Raw genomic sequence first — 22,905 nt, forward strand, 5'->3', positions numbered from 1 at the left:
CGGTTCAGAACCTTTGTGAAATAGCACAGTTACAAATAGAAATCAAACTGGATGGACATCAGAAATAGAGGAAGGACTAAACACAAACAAAATATAACTATTGTAAAATAGATTGTGTCTGTAAAATGTGTATAAGATGTATAAACTGAAGGTAGAAGCCTTAAGTGTTTATTGGTTTACTCCAATCGGGGGGAGGGTGGTAGGGTTTGCGGAGAATAATAAAGGTATATTCTAAAAAAAGTATGTTTGTCTATATAGGTATGTGTGTGTATATGTATGTATGCATGCGTGTATGTATATGGATATATATATATTTACCCCCAAAATATACGGGGGACTGGAAATGATGCAGACAATTACATTGATGGAAGCAACTATCTTTACGAAATATTAAGCTGATCCACCCCTTAGCGGGAAGAAAGGGGGGTGTGGGATAGGGCGGTGATTGCAGACCTCAGCACACGTTCCACTGTAGCTGATGCTAATGTTAGGTGCCTGCTCAGAGTTTAGAAAGACGGCTTCCTCTACTTACCAATGTGAAGGGGGGGGGTTGCAAGCCGTCACTTACAGTGCACCGGATGACATTACTATGTGAGTATGAGCCTATGACTCTGTGCTCTCTCCCACACTGTGGGTTTGGAGGTTTATCCAGTGTAATAGCATTTAAAATAAACAACCTTCGTTTTGGAACAGGGCCTGCATTGTGGTGTGGCTGATAGGCCCAGTCCGAGCCATGGAGAGCAGCTGTCATGTATCGGAGCAACGAGCTACATTAGGAAATTGGGAATTATGTCTCTGGAGTGCGGCATGCGAAGAGGGAAAGCGAGTCGGTTCGTTCTTTGTGTATTTTTCATTTTTTGTGTACCTATCCCAAGGGGTAGCTGGTCGAACTTGTAAGACCGTCTCTTGGTTTCTTTCTCTCTTTTTCGCTGCTCATAAATTGTTGCCTCATGCTAGGATGAGGTGGATGTCCCAGGAGATGTTTTACACATGGCCCTCTCACGTCTCTCCGTCGCCCCTTTCCTCTCTGCTCCGCACTTTGCCCCTTTAAAACTGACTCTGACTGACCCGCCTCACCCAAATTATCCCCAGCTTAATTATCTGAGTTGGGCCGAAAGCAGGTTCAGTCAACCACTGATGACTCCACTTACCGAAGCATGTTTTCTCACTGGCGAAGGGGCGTCTCGAAACTAGGAAAGACAACTTACCTAGAGATAAGAATAGTCTGATTATGACCTTCGAACTCACTCGTGAGGATTTCATTATTTAGCCTAGTTGATGTTACGCAGGACGGATGCAAATTATATTGGAGTAATTTTGTAACTTGCTTGAAAACCCTCTCTTAGACATGTATGTCTGTCTCAGACATCAGAAAACAGGTCGTTTCCTGGAAATAAGAAAGCAGCTTGTTTGAGTTGGCAGCCAAAGGAGGACCTGTAGGTGAAAACTTGCTTTCCTTTCCTGAAAATACTCCAACTTGCCAAATTGGGTAATATGTGAACAGAGTTTCTGTCCGTTCAGTTGGTCTTTTTCTCCTCAGCCTCCAGTTTGTTTAAAAAAAATCTAAGTCCACAACACGTCACTGTTCGTGCCCCTAGCATTTTTTTTATTCTGTCAAAGGTTTGCTGGAGACTGGAGAGGACCTATCATCGAGGCTTGAATTGAACAAACGACGAGCCAGTGCCACACAGCTACAGACGTACCCCCAAACGCTAAAGACGAAATGGATCATTTAGATTCTGTTTAGCAATAAATAATTTAATGTAGCACTCGATCAAATGAGCCATGCTGTTTTGACACTTTTTCGCTCATATTTCTTCAGATATTTCTTGTTGTTTGTGTTTCATTGTTGAGTAATTGGTTTACTCCGCCTATGAGCTGAATAGCAAGTACAGCAGTGGGAACATTTTCAAAGGCTCTCGCCGCTGAAACACAGTTCACTCAATGTCATACAAAAACAGTCTCTTGCAGCGAGTGAAGCGATTTAATATGTAAATGCTCACTGCATTTCCTAGGGAGCAAAACTGGTTGAAATGCCACTTTTTTTAAATGACCAGTTTTACAATCATGTCAACCAGTTTTGCCTGCTGGGATTTTGCTGCGCTGTAGTGTTGGATGGCAGTGACCTAAGTCGTGGTCTCGGGTGGTCTCCAGCAGTTGTGGACTACCATGGCTGTCGTGTCACCATGGCAACTCGTCGTTATGAATCGCAGGCCTCCAGCTGGACGGCCTTCAAGACAGGAAGGCCTACTGTACTGCAGCAGCGCCCCGGCTGGCGTCTGTTCCACGAGCAGCCGTTAAAACACAGTAGAGTCACTGATTAAATCCAGCATTGGTTCAGGAAGTACTGAACCATTTTGAAAGGGAGAAGAGGGCTTTCACATATTCCCCCTATCGCTCTTGTCTTTTGTCTCGAGGGCTGTTTGAGGCTGCCGACAGCACCTATATAGGCTCTATTTCCTTCCAAGTCCATAGCGTTTCTATAAATGGTGATTTTATTAGCGAGTGCCGAGAGTATAGGACTGTTGGAGGTCTCTTAAATCTGAAAATAATCATACTTAAAAAACATTTTAAAAATTGTGGTCTTTGAGATGTACTTTAACTGATATTGAACTGAAGCATCGTTCTAACTAACTTTGTCACTTCTCTCTTTCCCTCTTAGAAATCATCGATGACCTCACCCACCTGGTGGACAAGACGGATGACCGGATCCGCAACGAGACACGAAGGGTTAAGCTGGTGGAGACTAAGTCGGCTTCCTGCGGTGAGCACATCTTCTTTCTCTTTCTTCTCCAGGGTCGCTGCGGTCTGTTAGGCCATTTGATCTGCTCTGTGTTCCTAACCCAACTGTGATAAGTCTGTCTCTCATCCAGATTTAAAAGCATCGGTCCCATCTCCTTTTTCTCTTTCTGCAGCTCTCAGTACAGTTCAGGGTGCTGTGAATGGCCTAGTAAAGGGAGCATAGACCTTCAGTAATGGGAAAGCCAGACCCAAACTCCAAATGCACTCAGTTATGTGTTATATTGAGTCTCGGTCCTATAATCTTTACTCTCCAGGTAAGTCATTCATGATGGTTAAAGATCGTGTTGAAGACCTCCTATCAGAACCATTTGAAGCTGGATTCTCTCAGAGTAGCTCCATCCATCGTAGTCCATTCAGCGATATCATTGCTGTGCCCACCGGAAGCAGACTCGATGCTGCTTAATTGACCAGAAACAACGACATTGATGACACCGAAACACCACACAGTGGCGTGGGGATTGTCTCTCACATCTACTACTCTCTGCTATAGAAAACAGTCCCACATAGGTCCCCATATCCAATCCCCAGTCCCTTACTCTGTGAAAGGGGCTTCCAAGAGTCAGGCTGTAGTACAGACTCTGTAGTAAGTCAAAAAGTCTTTCTTGGTACCACTTTCAAAGGACTCCCGGGAGCCAGTCTGCAGTGTAGTAAGTCAGCACCACCCTCTCTTGTAACCAGTCTTTGATGGAGTTCAGTGGTTTACAGAGCTAAAGAGGAGCTGTGATGCTGTGTCAATGGGGCCCTCCCTCACCATTACCCCCCAATCCCCTTTAATTTGTTTAACTCGGCTCTTTGGTCTTTAGCCTTTACAAAGCCCGGCTTTCCTCTCTCAATGGCCACCCTGCTTCTTTCTCTCTGCTGGGAAAAAGATATGCCAGAGAGGGGAGGTCGCTAGGCTAGCTACCGTACAGCGAGAACAGGAATGTCCGACAAAGCTTGTTGACGTCGTCAAGCTATGTTTGCCTTGTAAACGCCAGTCCCCGTCACCTTGGAGATGGTCGCATTGTTGCACCAGGAGCCCCCACTAACAGGTGAACAGTGGCGCGGGGATACAACCGTAAGATCTGGGGATGCGATGAACGCTCAGCTAATATAACAGTTTATGCCGTTTCTGTCCAGTCACCATGACACCCAGGGAAGGTTTGTTTGAAGATCTCAGAACTAGTGTCACCGGGCACATTGTGCTTACCCAGGAGTCAGTCTCTCTCTCGCTCTCTTTCTCACTCGCGCTCACACACATATCTGTCTGCGATCTATCTCAATGTTTTCTCCCTATCCCTTCTCTTCTCTACAGTGCCAATGCTTGGGGGGTAGTTTGGGTGTCCCCACCCGCTCCATTCCTCCTTTTTCCATCCTCTCTTCTCCTGGTTTGTTTGACACTTGTCTTTGTCTCGTGCAAAGAAATAATTGAAACTAGAACACGCCACACATCTTTTGGAGGGTTTCTCCTCTTGTTCTTGGGTGTGTGTTGATGATTCCTGAGCCTGGGCTTTATTTGTTTTTGGAACCCAGCTCGTCCAAAGCCCAGGCTTGAGTGTTATGTCTTCCTTCAGTTCTTCTATGGGTGGGAAAGACTGGCTTTGACAAGGAGACGGGCATACTTGACATACTTTCTCTCATAAGAGAAGAAACATCCCAGATTATGCACAGTGGGGGCAGAATCCTGATTTAAGATGTGTGTTTAATTTGAGGATTTAACATAAGATGTTGCTGCTGTTGGGATTTTAACTGTTAGGAGTTGCAGCATTTAGATGAATTACCTGCAGCAAACTCACATCTTCTTATACGTGTACTGATGGCTTTTGTTTGCAGTTGTGTCAATCTTTAATCAACCTCTTAGACCTTCTGCCAGAGACAAAACAAGGATAGAGAGATGAGTGACTGAGGACGCTGTGGAAAATCCATCCTACCTTTTGTGTTTTGTTGGCAAGCTGAAGGCTGTACGAGCACGGGCTGAACGTGGTTAGGGGTCATCTCTCCGCTGAAGAGAGGAAGGACCCACATAGCATAACATACCGCCATGGATCCGTCCTGCAGCAACGGGATTGGGTCTCAGTGCAGGCTTGTGAAACCTCCTGGATCTTGTTGAGACATACTGAGAGTCGAGACACGAGCACATTACAAGTCCTCCAGCCATCAGTCTCACGGTGCTGAGGTTTATTGGGGAAGAGCCACAATCAGACCACAACACGGTCGTGGATTTCACCAGGATATATATGGGTGACAAGAAAAACATTCAAGCTTTTAAAGCTAACTTGGGGTTTAGCCTTTTTAAACCGTGTTTAAGCTTTGAGCAAAATGAGAACGTTAAGGCTGCCCAATTAAAAGATGCAATAAAGTAAAGCCTACTTTTCAATGTCACTTCCCTTTACTGCAAAATGGGTAGTGAACAGGTTTTGAGTGGGGTAGGGGGCATTAGAAAGGCAGATGACCCCTTAGCACCAAAGGGCCCTAGGAGGGTGGTGTGAGTTTCCCAGGGCTTAAGTGTCTCATCAGGCAACGTGGGGGCAGACCTCTCGCCCTCTCTCCAATGGACTAATCCCATGGGCCTGCGGAAGCTGGAGGGAAACCCCACACACACACATACTCACAGACTCGAATCCCGCAGGTGGCTTGCATCTCAAGTAGGCCTGAATAGTTATGGCTTTGGAGGGGTTGTCATTGAGGATAGGTAAATGTAACTTCATTTCACTGAATCCCTTTCAGCCTGTTAAGTAAACCTTGAATATTTTTGATGCCGATATGATCCTTTTTCACTCGTCTCCCATGCCCTAGCATTCATTTCAGTGTTGGACCGAAAAAAATACTGAAACAAACCATTCAAATCTGGGGCTAAAACAAACTAAAACAACGAAAGATCCAAGAGTTTTGTACATAAGACGGTGTTGGTCCCATGACCTAGAGGGGGTAACAGGTCCCGAATGTCATGGTTTGTCACGTTTACAAATGCTTACCTCACCTTTACCACTGGTTTTTGGCTGGCAAGAGTGGAACATTGGATGGCTGTAAAACAATAGATCTGAAACAGCAGTCGCTTTACTGCTTCTTTTTCAAACTCCACAAGCATCCGACATATTCGATCTGCCCCTCTGAAATGTGTTATTCCTCTGCGAACGCTTTTCATTTGACTGTATATTACTTCAACATGATGGTCATCAACGTGTTCTGAAGTGATATATTCATTTTCCAATGGAATTGCTGGAGGATAACTATCTACCATGGTGTGAGAAACCTGACGGTTCACAGTTAGAAAAGTGGTGACCTCGCAAACCATGTTGACATCAAATCTGACCGGTCTTTTGTGGCCGAAAAGCTTTGAACCATAGGCAAAGGGTACGAACGGGGGAGGTGTGTGTGTTGGCGAGGGCAGAGACAGAAATACAAATTCCACCCGCATCCCTTCCTTTTCCCCACCAATTAGGATTTCTCTTACCGATATGTCGGGAAATGCTAAAAAAAAGGTGTACCCCAATCCTTCTTACTCTGCCCATCTCTAAAGCTCTTGGGGGGGGGTCACTTTGACTGCTGACTGCACTGTAGACCCCTTGGCTTCAATGGCGAAGCGTAGTCTCATCTATTTGGCCTGCAAATGTGATTGTTGTCATTGCTTCTTCGAGACTGGGTCAGGAGTAACTTATTTAGTTACTTAGCGGGACGGGGACTGCCCCAAAGAGAGGGGGAGGGAGTGTTAGTTGGGTGTCTGGGGGCTGACGTGACTGGGTGGTAGGGAACATATCGAAGAAGAAGATGACTTTATTATCCCAACGATGTACATGAACGTCTAACGTAATTTGACTTCAGAATGTTTATCTACCTACGCCCTCCGTCAAGTCGAGCTGAATGTAAAGATGACAGCATACTATCCTGTTTTAATATCCTTCACACTGAGGCGTAGTTAATTGTCTGGTGTGTGTGCGTGTGTGTATATTTCTCTTAAGTGTGAGGTGTTTAAAAAGCCATCATGAGGGCTGTTGGGAGGAATGTTCCCACTTGACATTTACGTTGTTGCGGCTCTGCTCACATGTGTAAGTTATCAAGTGGGGAGGTCCTGTCTCGACCAATGATCATTCTGAGAGGTCGGAGACTAGCATGCTAGGCTTCAGACAGAGCTGTTTTATTGAAAGTTTGAAATAAAAACGTAGGAGAAGAAGGGGAAATAGGACTAGCATTAATTGGTTACATGTAGAATATGGTGAATGTGCATAGCCACTAAGTTGTGCCTGCATCTCCTTCACTCAACTCAGACAGAGAGATATTTCCCTCTGAGGGATCTTTCCCTCAGTTTGGAACTGTTTAGTAGTGTATCCTTGCAGTAGCCATACCACCGTATTCAATTAAGGAATCCTAAAAGTAGGAGAAAGTGTCGCAACCAACCAAGCTAACGAGGCATCCAGACCTTTGGACTCGCTGCTGCCACATCCAAGCTTCCTAGCCAAGTCCTATGTCTCATAAGAACATCTGATCTAGAATCAGGTTTGCCTTTTAGATCAAAAGGAACAAGATTCCACGGACGGACGGGACAGGGGGCTGATCCTAGATTAGGAGTTGTACTCTGACTACGACGCAGGCAATTAGTTCAGCTTGGGTTCATCTTCCCCCCCTATCTCTCCCTGTGGACCAGACTGCAATTACGCTGCAGAGTAGAATGCACGACGAGAAAGCCAAGGTATGAAAGAAATGTTAACCAAAAGTGAAAAGGCCGGGAGGGAAAATACCAGCTCGCATGCGAAACGACCATGGACAACTTGAGTCAGCCAGAGACTGTCGACAGCCATCAAGCCATCAGATTCTCCAGGATGCAGTTGTTTGAAAACTTCACCCGATGGTGATGCCATTCAAGGAGAAACACTAGAGAGCGAGAGAGAGGAAAATGTGGCTAAACGTGTCCTTGGAGTTTTCCATATCTACTGTAATGTGTGGCATGAAGTTGGGAGAGAAATCCCCCTAGCTGCCATGAAAGCTGACCACGGTTGAGAGGTATGACACTTGACACCAGCCGTCCACCGGTCCTTTTATTCTTACCAACACCTTAGAACGGTTTCAGGATTTGAAACAGCTGTAGGTTAGATGACAACAGACTAGCCGAGACAACTGGAAAACCCATTGAACGCTGGTTGTCGGCTCATATGCAAACACAGAATAACTATTGATTTTACAGTCTGGATAATAAATGTTGGTCTTGAACTTTTTGAATAGTTTTTCTATATTTTCTTTATTATCTTGGCCATGATTAAAACGTTAATTTGATCTGTGTCTATATCATTTTCAGGTCCTGTTGGGTAAAAAGCTTTTGATTTAAGTGTGAGGTAGCTACAGTATAATCTTTCAGGTCTCCTCTGTCTCCACAGCATTGGTGGAAAAACATTGATTATCCTCTCTCTCCAGTGAAGTCAGATCTGGAACACATGCCCACCGCAGCGTGATCTGTGCCAATAAACCTGTCACAGTTCTAGATTGCATATAAACGTGTATTAAGTCATCTTGGTGAAAATATGCAGGTAATATTAGGGTACTAGCCTAAACACAGGGGCGCAGCAAGGACTTATAAAATTGGGTAGGGCCAAAGGTCTGAGCTAACTAGATGAAGGCCTAGGCCTACTTTTGGTCTGTGGCTGTCCAGCTTAGCCTGATCAGAAGAATTTAGGCAATGTGTAGAATTCCCTGTCTATGTAACTAGCATGTACTGTACCTGTCTATGTGCTGTAACTACTCTGCATTAGGTACACTTTGTAAAGTTGTTGATTGTTTGAATTTCTGTCGAGTTCCCCCCCCTACAGTACTTATCCTTCGGTTTGTGTTTCTATTCTTGTTTCAGGGATGCTGGTGGTGATAGTTCTCCTGCTCATTGCTATAGTGGTGGTTGCTGTGTGGCCCTCCTAACGAAGAGGCTGAGGGGAGCGTTTTGGACGTCGCACCGTCCGTCGGATGACCACTGAGACTGCGTGGAGAGCCTACAGGGGAGACGAGGCGCAGAGGCACTTATGCAGGTATGTATCAAGCGTGCTGATTTAGGACCAGGTTTGCCTTTTATATCCCAATGAATAAAATAACATAGACAAGGCAGACCTGATTCTAGATCAGCTGAGACGCTTGATACATACGGCCCCAGTGCTTCCAAGCCCTCTAACATACCACCCCTGTGCCCTGTTAAACACACACATACACTAATAATGGCACACACACGCTCTTCCACCTCCCTCCCTCTATATTTCCTCTCTCCTTTCCCCTTGTATGAAAACCGGGTGCATTGTACTGTTCTCTACTGTACCTCGACACTTGGAGAGTTGAGCCCTGGCTTATGGGGAACCAGCAACAATGTTTTCTTTTCTTACCTGGGTGTTGGTTGGGTAACGGGTAGCACTGACCCTACTGTAGGTCCTCCCATGGGGGGTGGCTTTTTCTTTCCTAATACTGTCTGTGGGCTGAGAGGTCCGGGGTTCCGGGTCGCTAATTCTGCTAGCTTAGCAATTCACTCACACATATCATCTCTCACATATCTATACCTGAAGTATTATTATTATATTTACCCACTAGCAGTTCTAATGCTATCATTTGTCTTGGGATTTGATCATGTTTATAGGATAATGCCAGCCAAAACAAATAACACGTATGACTGTGTCACTTTTTACCATGAACGTGAATCAGTTTAGCTTAATGCAACCTTGTCATTTCTAATAAACAACATTTACAGTTAACAGCACAATCCATGGACTCCTTGGTGTAAAGACATTAGTGTTATATAATATTGGTAATCTACTAAGGATAATGTACTGTATCTATAGCATACTCTGCGTTCTTCCACTATGTCAATTTAAAAGCCTTGCAGATGCTCCAAAAGGTTGGGAGATGCTTGCTTGCATCCGTGTCTAGATATCCCACTACTGGTCTGTGTGAACAGTCTAGCTATCCCACTACTGGTCTGTGTGAACAGTCTAGCTATCCCACTACTGGTCTGTGTGAACAGTCTAGCTATCCCACTACTGGTCTGTGTGAACAGTCTAGCTATCCCACTACTGGTCTGTGTGAACAGTCTAGCTATCCCACTACTGGTCTGTGTGAACAGTCTAGCTATCCCACTACTGGTCTGTGTGAACAGTCTAGCTATCCCACTACTGGTCTGTGTGAACAGTCTAGCTATCCCACTACTGGTCTGTGTGAACAGTCTAGCTATCCCACTACTGACCTGAGCTTGGTGGTCTAAAGCTATTCGATCTACACCCAGCATGCTTAGCCCTCTACTGTACTTCCCTAAGTCACACATGGAGCTGTTGATAGAAGTGTGTATGTTTACGCCCAGGACTCCGGCTTCAGAGACCCAAGGCAGACATTGAATGATTTAAGACGATAGAGAAAGAGAGACAGAATAGAAAAAGAACGAGTCACACTAGTGGCGACTTAACAGGAGTTTATTTCAACTGAATTCTGGATTTAGTTCTACCAGCTTGGTGTTCAGTAGTTATTGTTTCCTTCTTAAAATCACAAACATCTAAACAACCACAAACAAGTAACAAAAAAAAAAGACAGAATAAAATCCACAATGTCTCGTGTCATTAAATATATCCATATATAATAACCATAATATATTAGTACACATTGTAAAACAAACATCGCAAAAAATGGTTTTGCAAAGGCCAACACAGCTAAACAACATTTACAATTAAAAAGTATGAACAAAAGCAGCGTTTTGACAGGTCTGCGGTCGTAATATTTCATCAAAGCGGAGGACATTGTCAATCCATTGCTTGGAATACTGATCTAAAATGTACATCATGGGGATACAGAGACAGAATGGGAAAAACGATTGAGGTTTGATTATATACTATGTGCCAAACAGAAATACATTTACATTTAATGTCACGAGTATGGATATAACGATGAAAGGAAGTAACATGTAAATATATGTATAAATACGTGTAATATGTCATCTGTAATATTTCAATACACCAGCACAAAGCATGTGTATTTATATGACTGATCTGTACACAGAGAGAAACTGTATGGAACACAGATGCTGGCAATCAGACACTCAATGTACATCTGATTGGTTTGAAATTAAAGAAAGATGTGGTTTTAATTCATTTGGGGATAATCAGGTGATTGAATTACAGGATTTTCCCCCCTCGTAGTCCTCCTTTCGCCCTCTTCGAATCGTTCTGAACTGAATTAATTTGACAGCCTTGTAAGAGACATTGAAGAATGTCTGCAGCTGTTGAATAGCTGCTGCTACGGCATCCATATTAGGAAGACCACTGAAAGGTTTGTTTGAAATCTGATGACTTGCTAATATGGATGCCGGACACCACTCAAGACAGAATTTTCAAGAACTCTAGAGTGGCAGGCAGTCCAGCTTGTAACATGTATGTATATCTTATGCACAAGGGTGAGGCCTATGGATGGTTAAGTGGGGGGAGAAGGGGTATGAAGACTAATAATGACTAATAATGCTTGTGTAATAATGTTTGGAACAGTCCACTGTCCGTCAGAGGTAAACTGCACTCTTACATTTCTCTTGCCTCAATACAACAAGAACATAAATACTGTTCTTAGGGGTGCACTCTGTCCGTTCTCTTTGCTAAAATCTACAACCAATAAATTGAAGTTATTAATAGTTTTATTATCTAGATCATTTTCACATAAAAATACTACCTATACAGATTTTTTATTGTTGACTGCCAATCCCTTTTTTAGTACCTTGGGGAAGAGGCTTGTTTCAATTAGAAATGCTTGACACATTGTGATTAAAAAACATTTTTGCATCCAAATAGGGTGAATTTAATACGACACAGAAACAATTCTGTGCCGATTGGTGAATAGCCTACAGTATTAGGAAATATTGTTCCTATGGAGAGGTCGTATACATATGTACATTGTAACGCTTTCAATTCAATATGTACCAATATCTCACTGCTTGGTTAACGTTCTCTGAAAACAATCAGATTTGTGTTGTCCACACACAGGGCCTAGTGTGGTAGCTAATCTATTTGAAACCTTACGTATGATAAGGTTTTATATTCACATCATTGCAAATGCTTCCTTTTGGTTTTGTGTAAAGCATGTGTACTATATTATAATAGTGTACTATATTTCATAAATGTACACCTTCAATATCAAATAAAAAAACATCTATATACTAAATCTGGGCAACATGGGGAAGAACCGCACTGCTTTCTGTCTCTTAGAAGGACTGGCTCCAAAATCACTCGATCATTAAATATATACTGAACAAAAAAATAAAAGCAACATGTGAAGTGTTTTATGAGCTGAAATAAAAGATCCCAGAAATTTTCCATACGCACAAAAAGCTTATTTCTCTCAAATTTTGTGTACACATTTGTTTACCGCCTTGTTAGTGAGCATTTCTTGTTTACCAAGATATTCCATCCACAAGACCGGTGTGGCATATCAAGAAGCTGATTAAACAGCATGATCACTACACAGGTGCACCTTGTGCTGGGGACAATAAAAGGCAGTTTTGTCACACAACACAATGCCACATGTGTCTCAAGTTTTGAGGGAGCATGCAATTGGCATGCTGACTGCAGGAATGTCCACCAAAGCTGTTGTCAGAGAATTTAATGTTAATTTCTCTACCACATCTGGCTTTCTCACATGCGGGATCGTCTGAGATCAGCCACCAGGACAGCTGATGAAACTGAGGAGGACTTTTATCTGTAATAAAGCGCTTTTGTGGGAAAAAAAGTAATTCTGATTGGTTGGGCCTGGCTCCTCAGTGGGTTGGCCTATGCCCACCCAAGGCTGCGCCCCTGCCCAGTCATGTGAAGTCCATAGATTAGCGCCTAATTCATGTATTTCAATTGACTAATTTCCTTATATTGAATTGTAACTCTGTAAAATCATTAATTATTGCATGTTGCACTTATGTTTGTTCAGTATAATTGAACCAAACATTGATAAAATATTAAAACAAGTGATCCTAAATAGAGATTGAAGATCCTAAACTCAAATCTTGTTGTTATTGTTCTAATAGCAGGAGTCTTTGTGGAATCCCAGACCTTTTGAATGCTGTCCATCATCTTCTTGGGAATCCAGCAATAGTATTATTAAAAACACTAACCATGAAATTAGACAGCAGCACCAGTCAAAAAGAGAGTAAGGACACGGTGTCCATATTAGGATATCAACTCCTCTGACGCTGTCCTAATATGGACGCCATGTATTTGACATAAGAACCATCCTTTTTGGAGACAAGTTGACATGCAGTTTGAAACTGTACACGAGTGTGTTAATCACCACAATTCACAATGAACATTCATTAATTTCAGATCATTCTGAATACTGAAACCAGACAAAGAGAAATGTGTAGATTTAAAATAATATCCTCGATTAAGCTTAGTTAACAATGCTGGAGTCAAATATTTTGTACACCTTTTAAGAATGGACATTCATTTTCTTTCTGCCCATTTCACTGTCTGCATCTAGGGGCCAACATTCAATCAAATGTACAATATGTCACACCCGTGATATAATAAAAAAACTTAGCTAGTTACTGTGCGTTTTATGTCACATACACATACGACCAGGCGAAGCGCAAGGCAACCTATTTGATAATACATGAAATGTTATTTTATGGCACTTTTTACTGCACTGCCAATAGGATACACAATTTCAACACAAAAAAAAAGTTGAAGTGAGGACGTTTGACGATGCAGGCTGGTTTGTCAGTGATATTATTCGCTAAACCTAAAAACGACAGAAAACAGGGCTTGTGATAATGCAGTGGCTTGATTTGTGGTGTCTTTGCACCAGCACAAAATGCTCATAAAATAGGGTTATGAAATATCAATATGAAAAAAAAATGAAAACGCAAATAATTTTATATATACTGGTAATAGGTGCAAACTTGGCAAATCCACAGAGACAAATCTCGAAGGAAAAAACAACGAAGCAATGACACCTGCAGCGTGAGCTCCTTCACAAAAGTCCACTAGAAAAGATCTTCTCAATAATATTCTCTTCGTGCTTCTACTCGAAAAAGTAGCGACAACGCACAGGCCCTTTCTGTCCTTCCTCAGTCTCCCTCGCTCTCCTCTCGTCCTTTTTCAACACCCACTCGTCCTTACTCCTGTCCCGCGTTCCATTCCCTCGCTCCAGGCGTCGTCCGTCCTTTCCGCCTATGCCTTCTTGCACTTGCCTTTCTTCTCACGTTGCTGGAACTTCCTCAGCCGACGGGCCCATGTGTCTCTCCACTGGATGACTAGGGAGCCCTTATCGGCCACCACTCCAGACTGCCCTGGAGAATCCTCATTGTTACCCAGGAGCAGGTACTTCTTCCCGGTCTTGATCTTTGGACACTTGCACGCCACATCCTTGGCCCTGACCCACAGGAACTGGTCGCCGCGGCGTATGCGGCTCTCGCCCTGCTTGTAGACAGAGATGATGTTGACGGTGAACTTCCACCACTCGCCCGCCTTGTCCGCCTTCAGAATGTGCACCTGGACAGCTGGGGAGGAGAGAGAGACTTTAACCGAAGAGTTATTTACAATGTATTTTTGTTATGTCTTTGTGTGCGACTCAATACTAGCATTATAATTTCCTGCTCAATGGGATACACAGTACAGTGCTGTTATTCCTATCTCTATCACTGGGGTTCGTGCCTGTATCACAGACTTCAATTACAACCCCATCCATGTCCTCTTGGCACAGGAGAGCAACCCGGTCCTTATCGTCTGCTCCATTCCTTCCTGCTATCCTGACCTTGCTCTTTTTCTCTAGACCGACAAGCCATGATCCCAGCAACAGTTGCTATGTCACCCTGGGACAAAATAATTCAGTTTGACCGAGTCAGACATTTCCCATGGAATCCCTTTTCCTTCTTGCAAAAACTTTGCCAAGACATCTCTCTCTCTGGCCGTTCTGTATGACTGGAGGGAGGGAAAGTGCTAGTGTGAGTGTATCTCCCACTACAGATGCAGGATCTTAATTTAATCACCCTGTTGCAGGTGAAGTTTCCTGCAACATAGGACATTTAAAACTTGTAGTGTCTTTGAGTTTTAAAAAGGTTTCTACTGTTTGTCATTTAAACTTTGTAATTTCAGATTTGATGTTCCCTTACAATACAAAAATGTCCATTAATTATAATCCACATAGTAATTTACATTTCCTGTTGCTGTAGGATTATTTTCCTGCTGTAGGAGACTGGCTCATATTAAGATCCTACATCTGTAAGTCAAGTATGGGTATCAGACAGACCGTGAAGCAGGCGGTACTGACGCCGTGTAGCCTGCTCTCTGTAGCTGAATCCTCTAGCTCTTAGTCCTCTGTGTCCACTGGTCCATGTGCGTCTCCAGTCAGCGCTACTGGCTCCACAGACTAGCACCATGACACGCTGTGATCTCCACTGTCCAAGCGGCATTACAGGACACTGAAAACACCATAACTGACAAAGCCTCAAGAGCAGGGTTCTGTTCTATTCTCTTTATTTAAAAAAAGTGAGGTTGGCTTCTCCATTTGGCGCTGATTCTAGTGGAGTCATCAGCAACTACCTACTCAACAGGCCCCAGTGGACAGGAGACTGGACCTGTAACCTAACTAGACGCCCATCAGAGGCTTGTATCCTCCAAGGGAAATGCTGTCAAGACAAAGTCGTCCGGTAGCAGATCCAGCTCCACGTCCATTATAGATGTCAGGCGATTTGATTTGGGCCGTGATTAAGAGGCAGGGATGGGCTGTGAGGAGATGGGTTTTTGGGGGAGCAGCTCTGTGATAGTATGAAGAGAGCACTACGTTGACAATATGTTCCATTGCTCACCAACAGCTCTCAAAAGCAGCATAGATCACCTTAAAATGTAACAGCTTTCGTTAAACCAGGGGTCATTCGCTTAACCTCCTATACACACAAACTGACTATCACTGAGCGTGAATGTAATGGCTCTCTCAATGGCTCCAAATGAGACGTGTCCTGCACTGCACTGCAGATTTGACGCCATGCATGGTAGATCACAGGGTTATCGAATAGGGCCCTGGTGTTCTTTTCTGCTAGCATTAGCATTCCTGGTGTATTTTACTGTCACTATTAGCATGGGCATTGGTTGAACTGGCTGTTGACCTGGTGGTGAACCCTATTGGTGCCCTCTGTCACCCTGTCCTTCCCTGGTGTCACCACTGGAAGGCGCTCTCTGTTTGTGTTTGCACAACAACACAGGGTGAAACCCTGAGAGACCAAACTGTAAATAACTTAACCTATTGTTAAGCCCTGTTCCACTGTCATTTCAGGCCTTTTGTATGGATAAATTGCTGTATCCAAGTGGTTCTCTATGGGGGTTGGAGTGTGTCTGCATATTATCCAGCATAGACCCAAGGCACAGCGAGACAATGCACTCCTAATGCTCTCCGCCACACCGGGACCCTCCAGTAAACCTTCCTGAAGTGTAAAGTGCGAGGCGAGTCTTATTCCTGTACAGGACCAGTACAAAGCCCCCCTGAGGTATGGCGAGGCAGGGAGAAAGTGGATTAGACCCAGGCCTTGGCAGGGAGGCTGGCCCCAGGGCCCAGGGCAGGTTAGGGAGGTCTGCGTAGGGCTTGGGTAATGTTTGAGAGGGCCAGGGGGGAAGCAGAGGAAATTGCCTGTAATTGGACATTGAGGAGAACAGTAAGAGTAAAACAGTGGGGGTTCCCTTACTGTCGCCTGCTCTGAAGCCCAGGAGCATGTACCCTAACCCCACTGTGGACTACTACACACACACACACACCATGCCTTCCCTGAGGCATGCTGGGGTGGTGCTGGGATCACTCATCAATACCAGCAGGTCCCCTCTACACACTCTTCCTCCGGTGCCTGCCAGACCTGCCCGCCTGTGAGAGACTAGGACGGGGGTAGAGGACACTCCCTGTTTTGTTGAGCTGCGCTCTCAACACTGCTGAGTCTGAGCTACGGTGAGACACACTATGATGTCTTGATGACATGCACCTGGGGTGCACCTGGGTAGGGTCCCACCTCACTCCCCATCTCCTCTCCCCTATGGGTCTTCAGTGGGCACTGACAAGCTCTGACTTATAGACAGACTTATTTTCAGTGTATAAGGGTAAGAGTTTGTACAGCTGAAGACCACAACACATCACTGGGCTTCCCCAGGACAGAGTGTGTCTCCCTACGGGAGTCCATTGATTCTTGCGCGGGCCTGAGAGGAGAAACATGGCCCCGTTACACTCCATTGGAGGTGCATGTTCCAAATCCTCCACCGAGGGCTCCTAATGCCTGACTCACTGGAGACCCTAACTAATACACCTCCTTCACACATGAGCTCTGCTGCCGGGGATCAATGATCCACAGAGCTTTTGTTTTTTACCACTCATTAAACCTGCTCGCCTACAAATGGCTACAAACTAGATACTGTGGTGCAGAACTTTTCTTTATTTTGTATTTTTTATTTATTTCACCTTTATTTAACCAGGTAGGCTAGTTGAGAACAGGTTCTCATTTACAACTGCGACCTGGCCAAGATAAAGCATAGCAATGTGAACAGACAACAACACAGAGTTACACATGGAGTGAACAATAAACAAGTCAATAACACAGTAGAAATGTTTTAAAAAGAGTCTATATACATTGTGTGCAAAAGGCTTGAGGAGGTAGGCGGATAATTACAATTTAGCAGATTAACACTGGAGTGATAAATGATCAGGTGGTCATGTGCAGGTAGAGATACTGGTGTGCAGAAGAGCAGAAAAGTAAATAAATAAATACATTTGCATATACATATGCATGGCAAGCATTTACCAAACACACGGTAGAGTATTTTCACATCTATAAACTTCCATCTTGTTTTTTAGCAATTGTCTCTTAAAGAGGACACCATTCTGTATACATCTGGCCCTTCTTTGGACACTGTGCTAACAAACCTCCAAACGAGCTTCAACACCATACAACACTCCTTCCGTGGCCTCCAACTGCTTTTAAATGCTAGTAAAACTAAGTGCCGATTGCTGCCCGCACCCTCCCGCCAGACTAGCGTCACTACTCTGGACGGTTCTGACCTAGAATATGTGGACAACTACAAATACCTGGGGGCCTGGTTAGACTGTAAACTCTCCTTCCAGACTCACATTAAGCATCTCCAATCCAAAATTAAATCTAAAATCGGCTTCCTATTTCACAACAAAGCATCCTTCACTCATGCCACCAAACACACCCTCGTAAAACTGACTATCCTACCGATCCTCGACTTCGGCGATTGTAATTTTCAAAATAGCCCCCAACACTCTACTCAGCAAACTGGATGCAGTCTATCACAGTGCCATCTGTTTTATCACCAAAGCCCCATATACTACCCACCACTGTGACCTGTATGCTCTTGTTGGCTGGCCCCCACTACATATCCGTCGCCAAACCCACTGGCTCCAGGTCATCTATAAGTCTTTGCTAGGTAAAGCTCCGCCTTATTTCAGCTCACTGGTCACCATAGCAACACCCACGCGCTCCAGCAGGTATATTGCACTGGTCATTCCCAAAGCTAACACTTCCTCTGGCTGCCTTTCCTTCCAGTTCTCTGCTGCCAATGACTGGAACGAATTGCAAAAATCTCTTGAGTCTTTTATCTCCCTCTCTAACTATAAGCATCAGCTGTCAGGGCAGTTACCGATCACTGTACCTGTACACAGCCAATCTGTAAATAGCACACCCTACTACCTCATCCCCATATTATTACTTACCCTCTTGCTCTTTTGCACCCCAGTATCTCTACTTGCACATCATCATCTGCGCATCTATCACTCCAGTATTAATGCTAAATTGTAATTATTTTTGCCTCTAGGGCCTATTCATGGCCTACCTCCCTACTCTTCTACATTTGCACACACTGTACATAAATAGAAAAATTGTTCTTTTATTTTATTGACTGTTTGTTTATGTGTAACTCTGTGTTGTTGTTTTTTTTCGCACTGCGTTGCTTTATCTTGGCCAGGTTGCAGTTGTAAATGTGAACTGGTTCTCAACTGGCCTACCTGGTTAAATAAAGACTAAATAAAATCAAATAAAAAAGAGCTGCAATGAGAGAATTTAAGCCACTTTTCATTTGTGGCACAGGGGATTCCTCCTGACACCATGCCTGGATCCAACCCCTCAAAAACTCAGGAACAATGCCTGGGCCGTCATTCATTCAATCTGCCAAGGTATTTTCAGGCAGGATGCCCCTTCTTGGTTGACTGATTTAACAGACTGGCTTCAATCAGGTCGGGGTCAAACCTCCACAACCTTCACCAGGCTCTTAACCACCTAAAGCACCTTTTCAACCTTTCAACCTTTTCAATGGCCAGGGCAGCCGGATGGGATGGCCACAGGAATGCCTGTCTGAAAAGGCCCATCCCTTAAGTTCCCCTTAATGAGGACCTTTAGGCGCGCACCCCAACTGTCCGTCACACCAACTTTGCTTTATCCATTATCCGCCTTGCCCTTAAATACCTGCTGGGCTGTCCATCATCCCGGCACCCCCCCCCACCCTTCGTACCCTCTCTATCCTCACACCCTAAGCTCTTCTCTCTGATGGCTTGTCCCCCCCCTTTGTTTGATCCTTTGACTTTCTTTCTTGAAAAGCTGGAGTAAGCTGTCCCTAGAATGCCCAGGAGCTGTAGGATTGTCCTGAGGGGATGCCTGGGCTTGGTGCTGGGTGTTGTAAATAAATATGTAGCTAGCTACTTGAGCTAGCTGAGTTCCCAAGTCCACCAGGGCTCAGGAGGCAGCGTGAGCTTCTACTGTAGGATTGTAGACTTTACAGAGGATTGAACTCAACTCACCGTAATCTTTCTTGCAGTATTTCTTCATGTTGATCTTCAGTTTGCCTTTCGACGCCTTGCAATAGGAGTCACAGTCTGAGAGAGAGAGAGAGAGATCCACACTAGGTTAAAACAACTAAAGAGGGAGCAACACAAACTGTGAAAAAAAGACAAAAGTCACACTACATCTCCTTCAGAATTCCTTGCGATACGCATCTGCCAGGTTCAATTGTGTCTTCCTCTAATAGGGCTTATGGTGCATTGAGAGGAGTGGTGGCCAATAGAAATGAGACAGACAAAAAGGGTCCCGCGGCTGCAGGCGACCTCCCCGGCCCTATAGCTCTGATGGGAGGACCTCTGGACTGCTGCTTATTGTGCCACCGCTTCAGAAAACCACTCAAATTAGCCCCCCCAATCCCCATGCCGACCGCCACCCAACATCCCCCTGTCAAAGTGGCAGTTTGGGACTGATTAAGGCCTGTAGAAGCACTCCCAGCCCCCCAACACCAATAGCCGCGGGAAGTAGGGGTGCTGGAGATGCTGCATCGCCTGTTGATAAATGTAAATCATTTTGCCTGAAATTATATAGTACTCTTGGTTGAAAAATCCATCCCCATATACCAGGGAGCATAATTTAGCCGCAGAATCTCAATAGCTTCTAAAAAATAGCTAAGTTTTATCACTTACACTTGGGAAATCACTCTCGTCAAATATAGAACAAGACTAGCAGTTTGACTATTAAACTCATGGGTACACTAGCAATAGATGCCAGTCATGACCTAAATGGAAGCTGCCATCTATGGATTATACATCTATGGATTATACATCTATGGATTATACATCTATGGGTTATACATCTATGGGTTATACATCTATGGATTATACATCTATGGGTTATACATCTATGGATTATACATCTATGGGTTATATATCTATGGATTATACATCTATGGGTTATACATCTATGGATTATACATCTATGGGTTATACATCTATGGATTATACATCTATGGGTTATACATCTATGGATTATACATCTATGGATTATACATCTATGGGTTATACATCTATGGATTATACATCTATGGGTTATACATCTATGGGTTATACATCTATGGATTATACATCTATGGGTTATACATCTATGGGTTATACATCTATGGGTTATACATCTATGGATTATACATCTATGGGTTATACATCTATGGGTTATACATCTATGGATTATACATCTATGGGTTATACATCTATGGATTATACATCTATGGGTTATACATCTATGGATTATACATCTATGGTTGGTTGCGGCAGTCAGTTTGCCTTTTTCCAAATACAGAAGACTAATCTGTCTGTAGAAGCTTAAAAAAAAAACTACATTTTCAGCCATTTTGAGTGATTCTGAGCAAACAGCGTTGTTTTTCAAAAGTAGCTCATCTTGAGATATGGCTATTGACACGAACGCATCGGCCATCACCGGTGAGTAGCCAAGGCTTCATCTTCATCATTGGGGGGGGGTGCCACTGAAAAGTCTATTTCGTAACCTACTGTAGCCAAAATGTAAGAGATAAACGCAGACAATCTGTACATTACCTGGGAAATAAAATGTTGGCTGCCTCTCGTTCGCTCGATTTAGTTCGAAATTTATGGACGAGACCCAGTGGTTCTTTCTATATGTTCCGTTGCCATGGTCGCTGACAACCTTCTTCTCCCTTTCTAGCTAGCACAGTCACGACCTCTGCCTCCAGAATAACAGCAAAGTAGCCGCATTTGTGTTTGTTTAAGCTGTTTTCTATTGACATTCATTTGGATACATCCATAACAATTTTGCCTGGCATAGCTATAAAAGTCCGCCTTCTCATCAGGACACTCGACACTGTTCATTACGAGGAGACAGCATTGCAGAGCAACACTAGAATAGAAGCTGGCTAAATACACTGAACAAAAATATAAACGCAACATGCAACAATTTCAAAGATTTTACTAAGTTACAGTTCATATAAGGAAATCAGTCAATTGAAATAAATGAATTAGGCCTTAACCTATGGATTTCACATGACTGAGAGTACAGATACCTTTAAAAAAAATAAGGTAGGGGTGTGGATCAGAAAACCAGTCAGTATCTGGTGTGACCACCATTTGCCTCATGCAGCGCAACACATCTCCTCCGCATAGAGTTGACCAGGCTGTTGATTGTGGCCTGTGGAATGTTGTCCCACTCCTCTTCAATGGCTGTGTGAAGTTGCTGGATGTTGGCGCGAACTGGAAAACTTTGTCGTACATGTTGATCGAAAGCATCCCAAACATGCTCAATGGGTGACATGTCTGGTGAGTATGTAGGCCATGGAAGAACTGGGACATTCTCAGCTTCCAGGAATTGTGTACAGATCCTTGCGACATGGGGCCATGCATTATAATGCTGAAACATGAGGTGATGGCGGTGGATGAATGGCACAACAATGGGCCTCAGGATCTCGTCACGGTAGCGGTATGTATTTGAAATGCAATTCTGTTCATTGTCCTTAGCTAATACCTGCCCATACCTTAACCCCACCGCCACCATGGGGAACTCTGTCGAACAGCAGTCAGGTCAAGACTCTGGTGAGGTCTACAAGCACACAGATGAGCTTCCCTGAGACGGTTCCTGTAAGTTTGTGCAGAAATTATTTGGTTGTGCAAACCCACTGTTTCATTAGCTGTCCAGGTGGCTGGTCTCAGACGATCCCGCAGGTGAAGAAGCCGGATGTAGAGGTCCTGTGCTGGCGTGGTTACACGTGGTCTGCGGTTGTGAGTCCAGTTGGATATATTTATATATATTCCTCATAATAATTATTAAAAGGATCCACAGCATGGTTGAGTACTCATTTCTGATTGGTTAGAAGGTAATTCTAGAATGGAGTACCACACTGTTGTAGTCCTGATGCAAGTGGCGCTATGCTGTCAAATCCTCACTTATGTTTCTGGTTTGACCAGCTGTTTTCAGCAACTGGTATTTTTGAATTCGGTTGTCATATTGCCAGGTTCGCTAGCAACAAATTATACTGATCAAAAATATAAATGCAACATATAAAGTGTTGGTCCCTTGTTACATGAGATGAAATATATATATATATATATATATATATATATTTATATTCCTCCTAATAATGTACAATCTGTGTATATACATTTCTCCTAATATTGTACAAATGTGTGTCTCTTCCTTGGCCTAGGCTATTGTTTGCATTCAAGACCAGATAATTTTTATTGCTCTCAGTTTGTCAGTGTCAGGTCACGGTCACGGTCATTTCGGGGTGGTATTTAAAAAGATGATGCAAATGTTTTCTATCAAATAAATGACGTTAGGCAAAATAAAATCCAAACCCATACTAAAAAAAC

General features: G+C 43.8%; 2 protein-coding genes across 3 annotated transcripts in view; one reads left to right on the forward strand and one right to left on the reverse strand.

Moving 5' to 3' along the window:
* LOC112264063 (syntaxin-8) overlaps positions 1 to 10,310 on the forward strand; it is a 43,334-nt gene extending 33,024 nt beyond the window's left edge. Inside the window, exons 7-8 of the mRNA XM_024440668.2 lie at positions 2,663 to 2,764; positions 8,618 to 10,310. Of these exons, the coding sequence (XP_024296436.1) occupies positions 2,663 to 2,764; positions 8,618 to 8,682 (167 nt within the window). The 3' untranslated portion in view covers positions 8,683 to 10,310. The remainder of the gene's footprint in view (positions 1 to 2,662; positions 2,765 to 8,617) is intronic.
* A 2,035-nt stretch (positions 10,311 to 12,345) lies between these two features.
* The window catches only part of LOC112264047 (netrin-1), a 98,703-nt gene continuing 88,143 nt past the window's right edge, over positions 12,346 to 22,905 (reverse strand). For both annotated transcript variants that reach the window (XM_024440659.2, XM_024440654.2), the window contains 2 exons: positions 19,552 to 19,626; positions 12,346 to 14,263 (listed from right to left, as the gene is read on the reverse strand). In XM_024440659.2, the coding sequence (XP_024296427.1) occupies positions 13,935 to 14,263; positions 19,552 to 19,626 (404 nt within the window). In that variant the 3' untranslated portion in view covers positions 12,346 to 13,934. The remainder of the gene's footprint in view (positions 14,264 to 19,551; positions 19,627 to 22,905) is intronic.

This window comes from Oncorhynchus tshawytscha, linkage group LG02 (assembly GCF_018296145.1).
Source record: "Oncorhynchus tshawytscha isolate Ot180627B linkage group LG02, Otsh_v2.0, whole genome shotgun sequence".
NCBI lineage: Eukaryota > Metazoa > Chordata > Actinopteri > Salmoniformes > Salmonidae > Oncorhynchus > Oncorhynchus tshawytscha.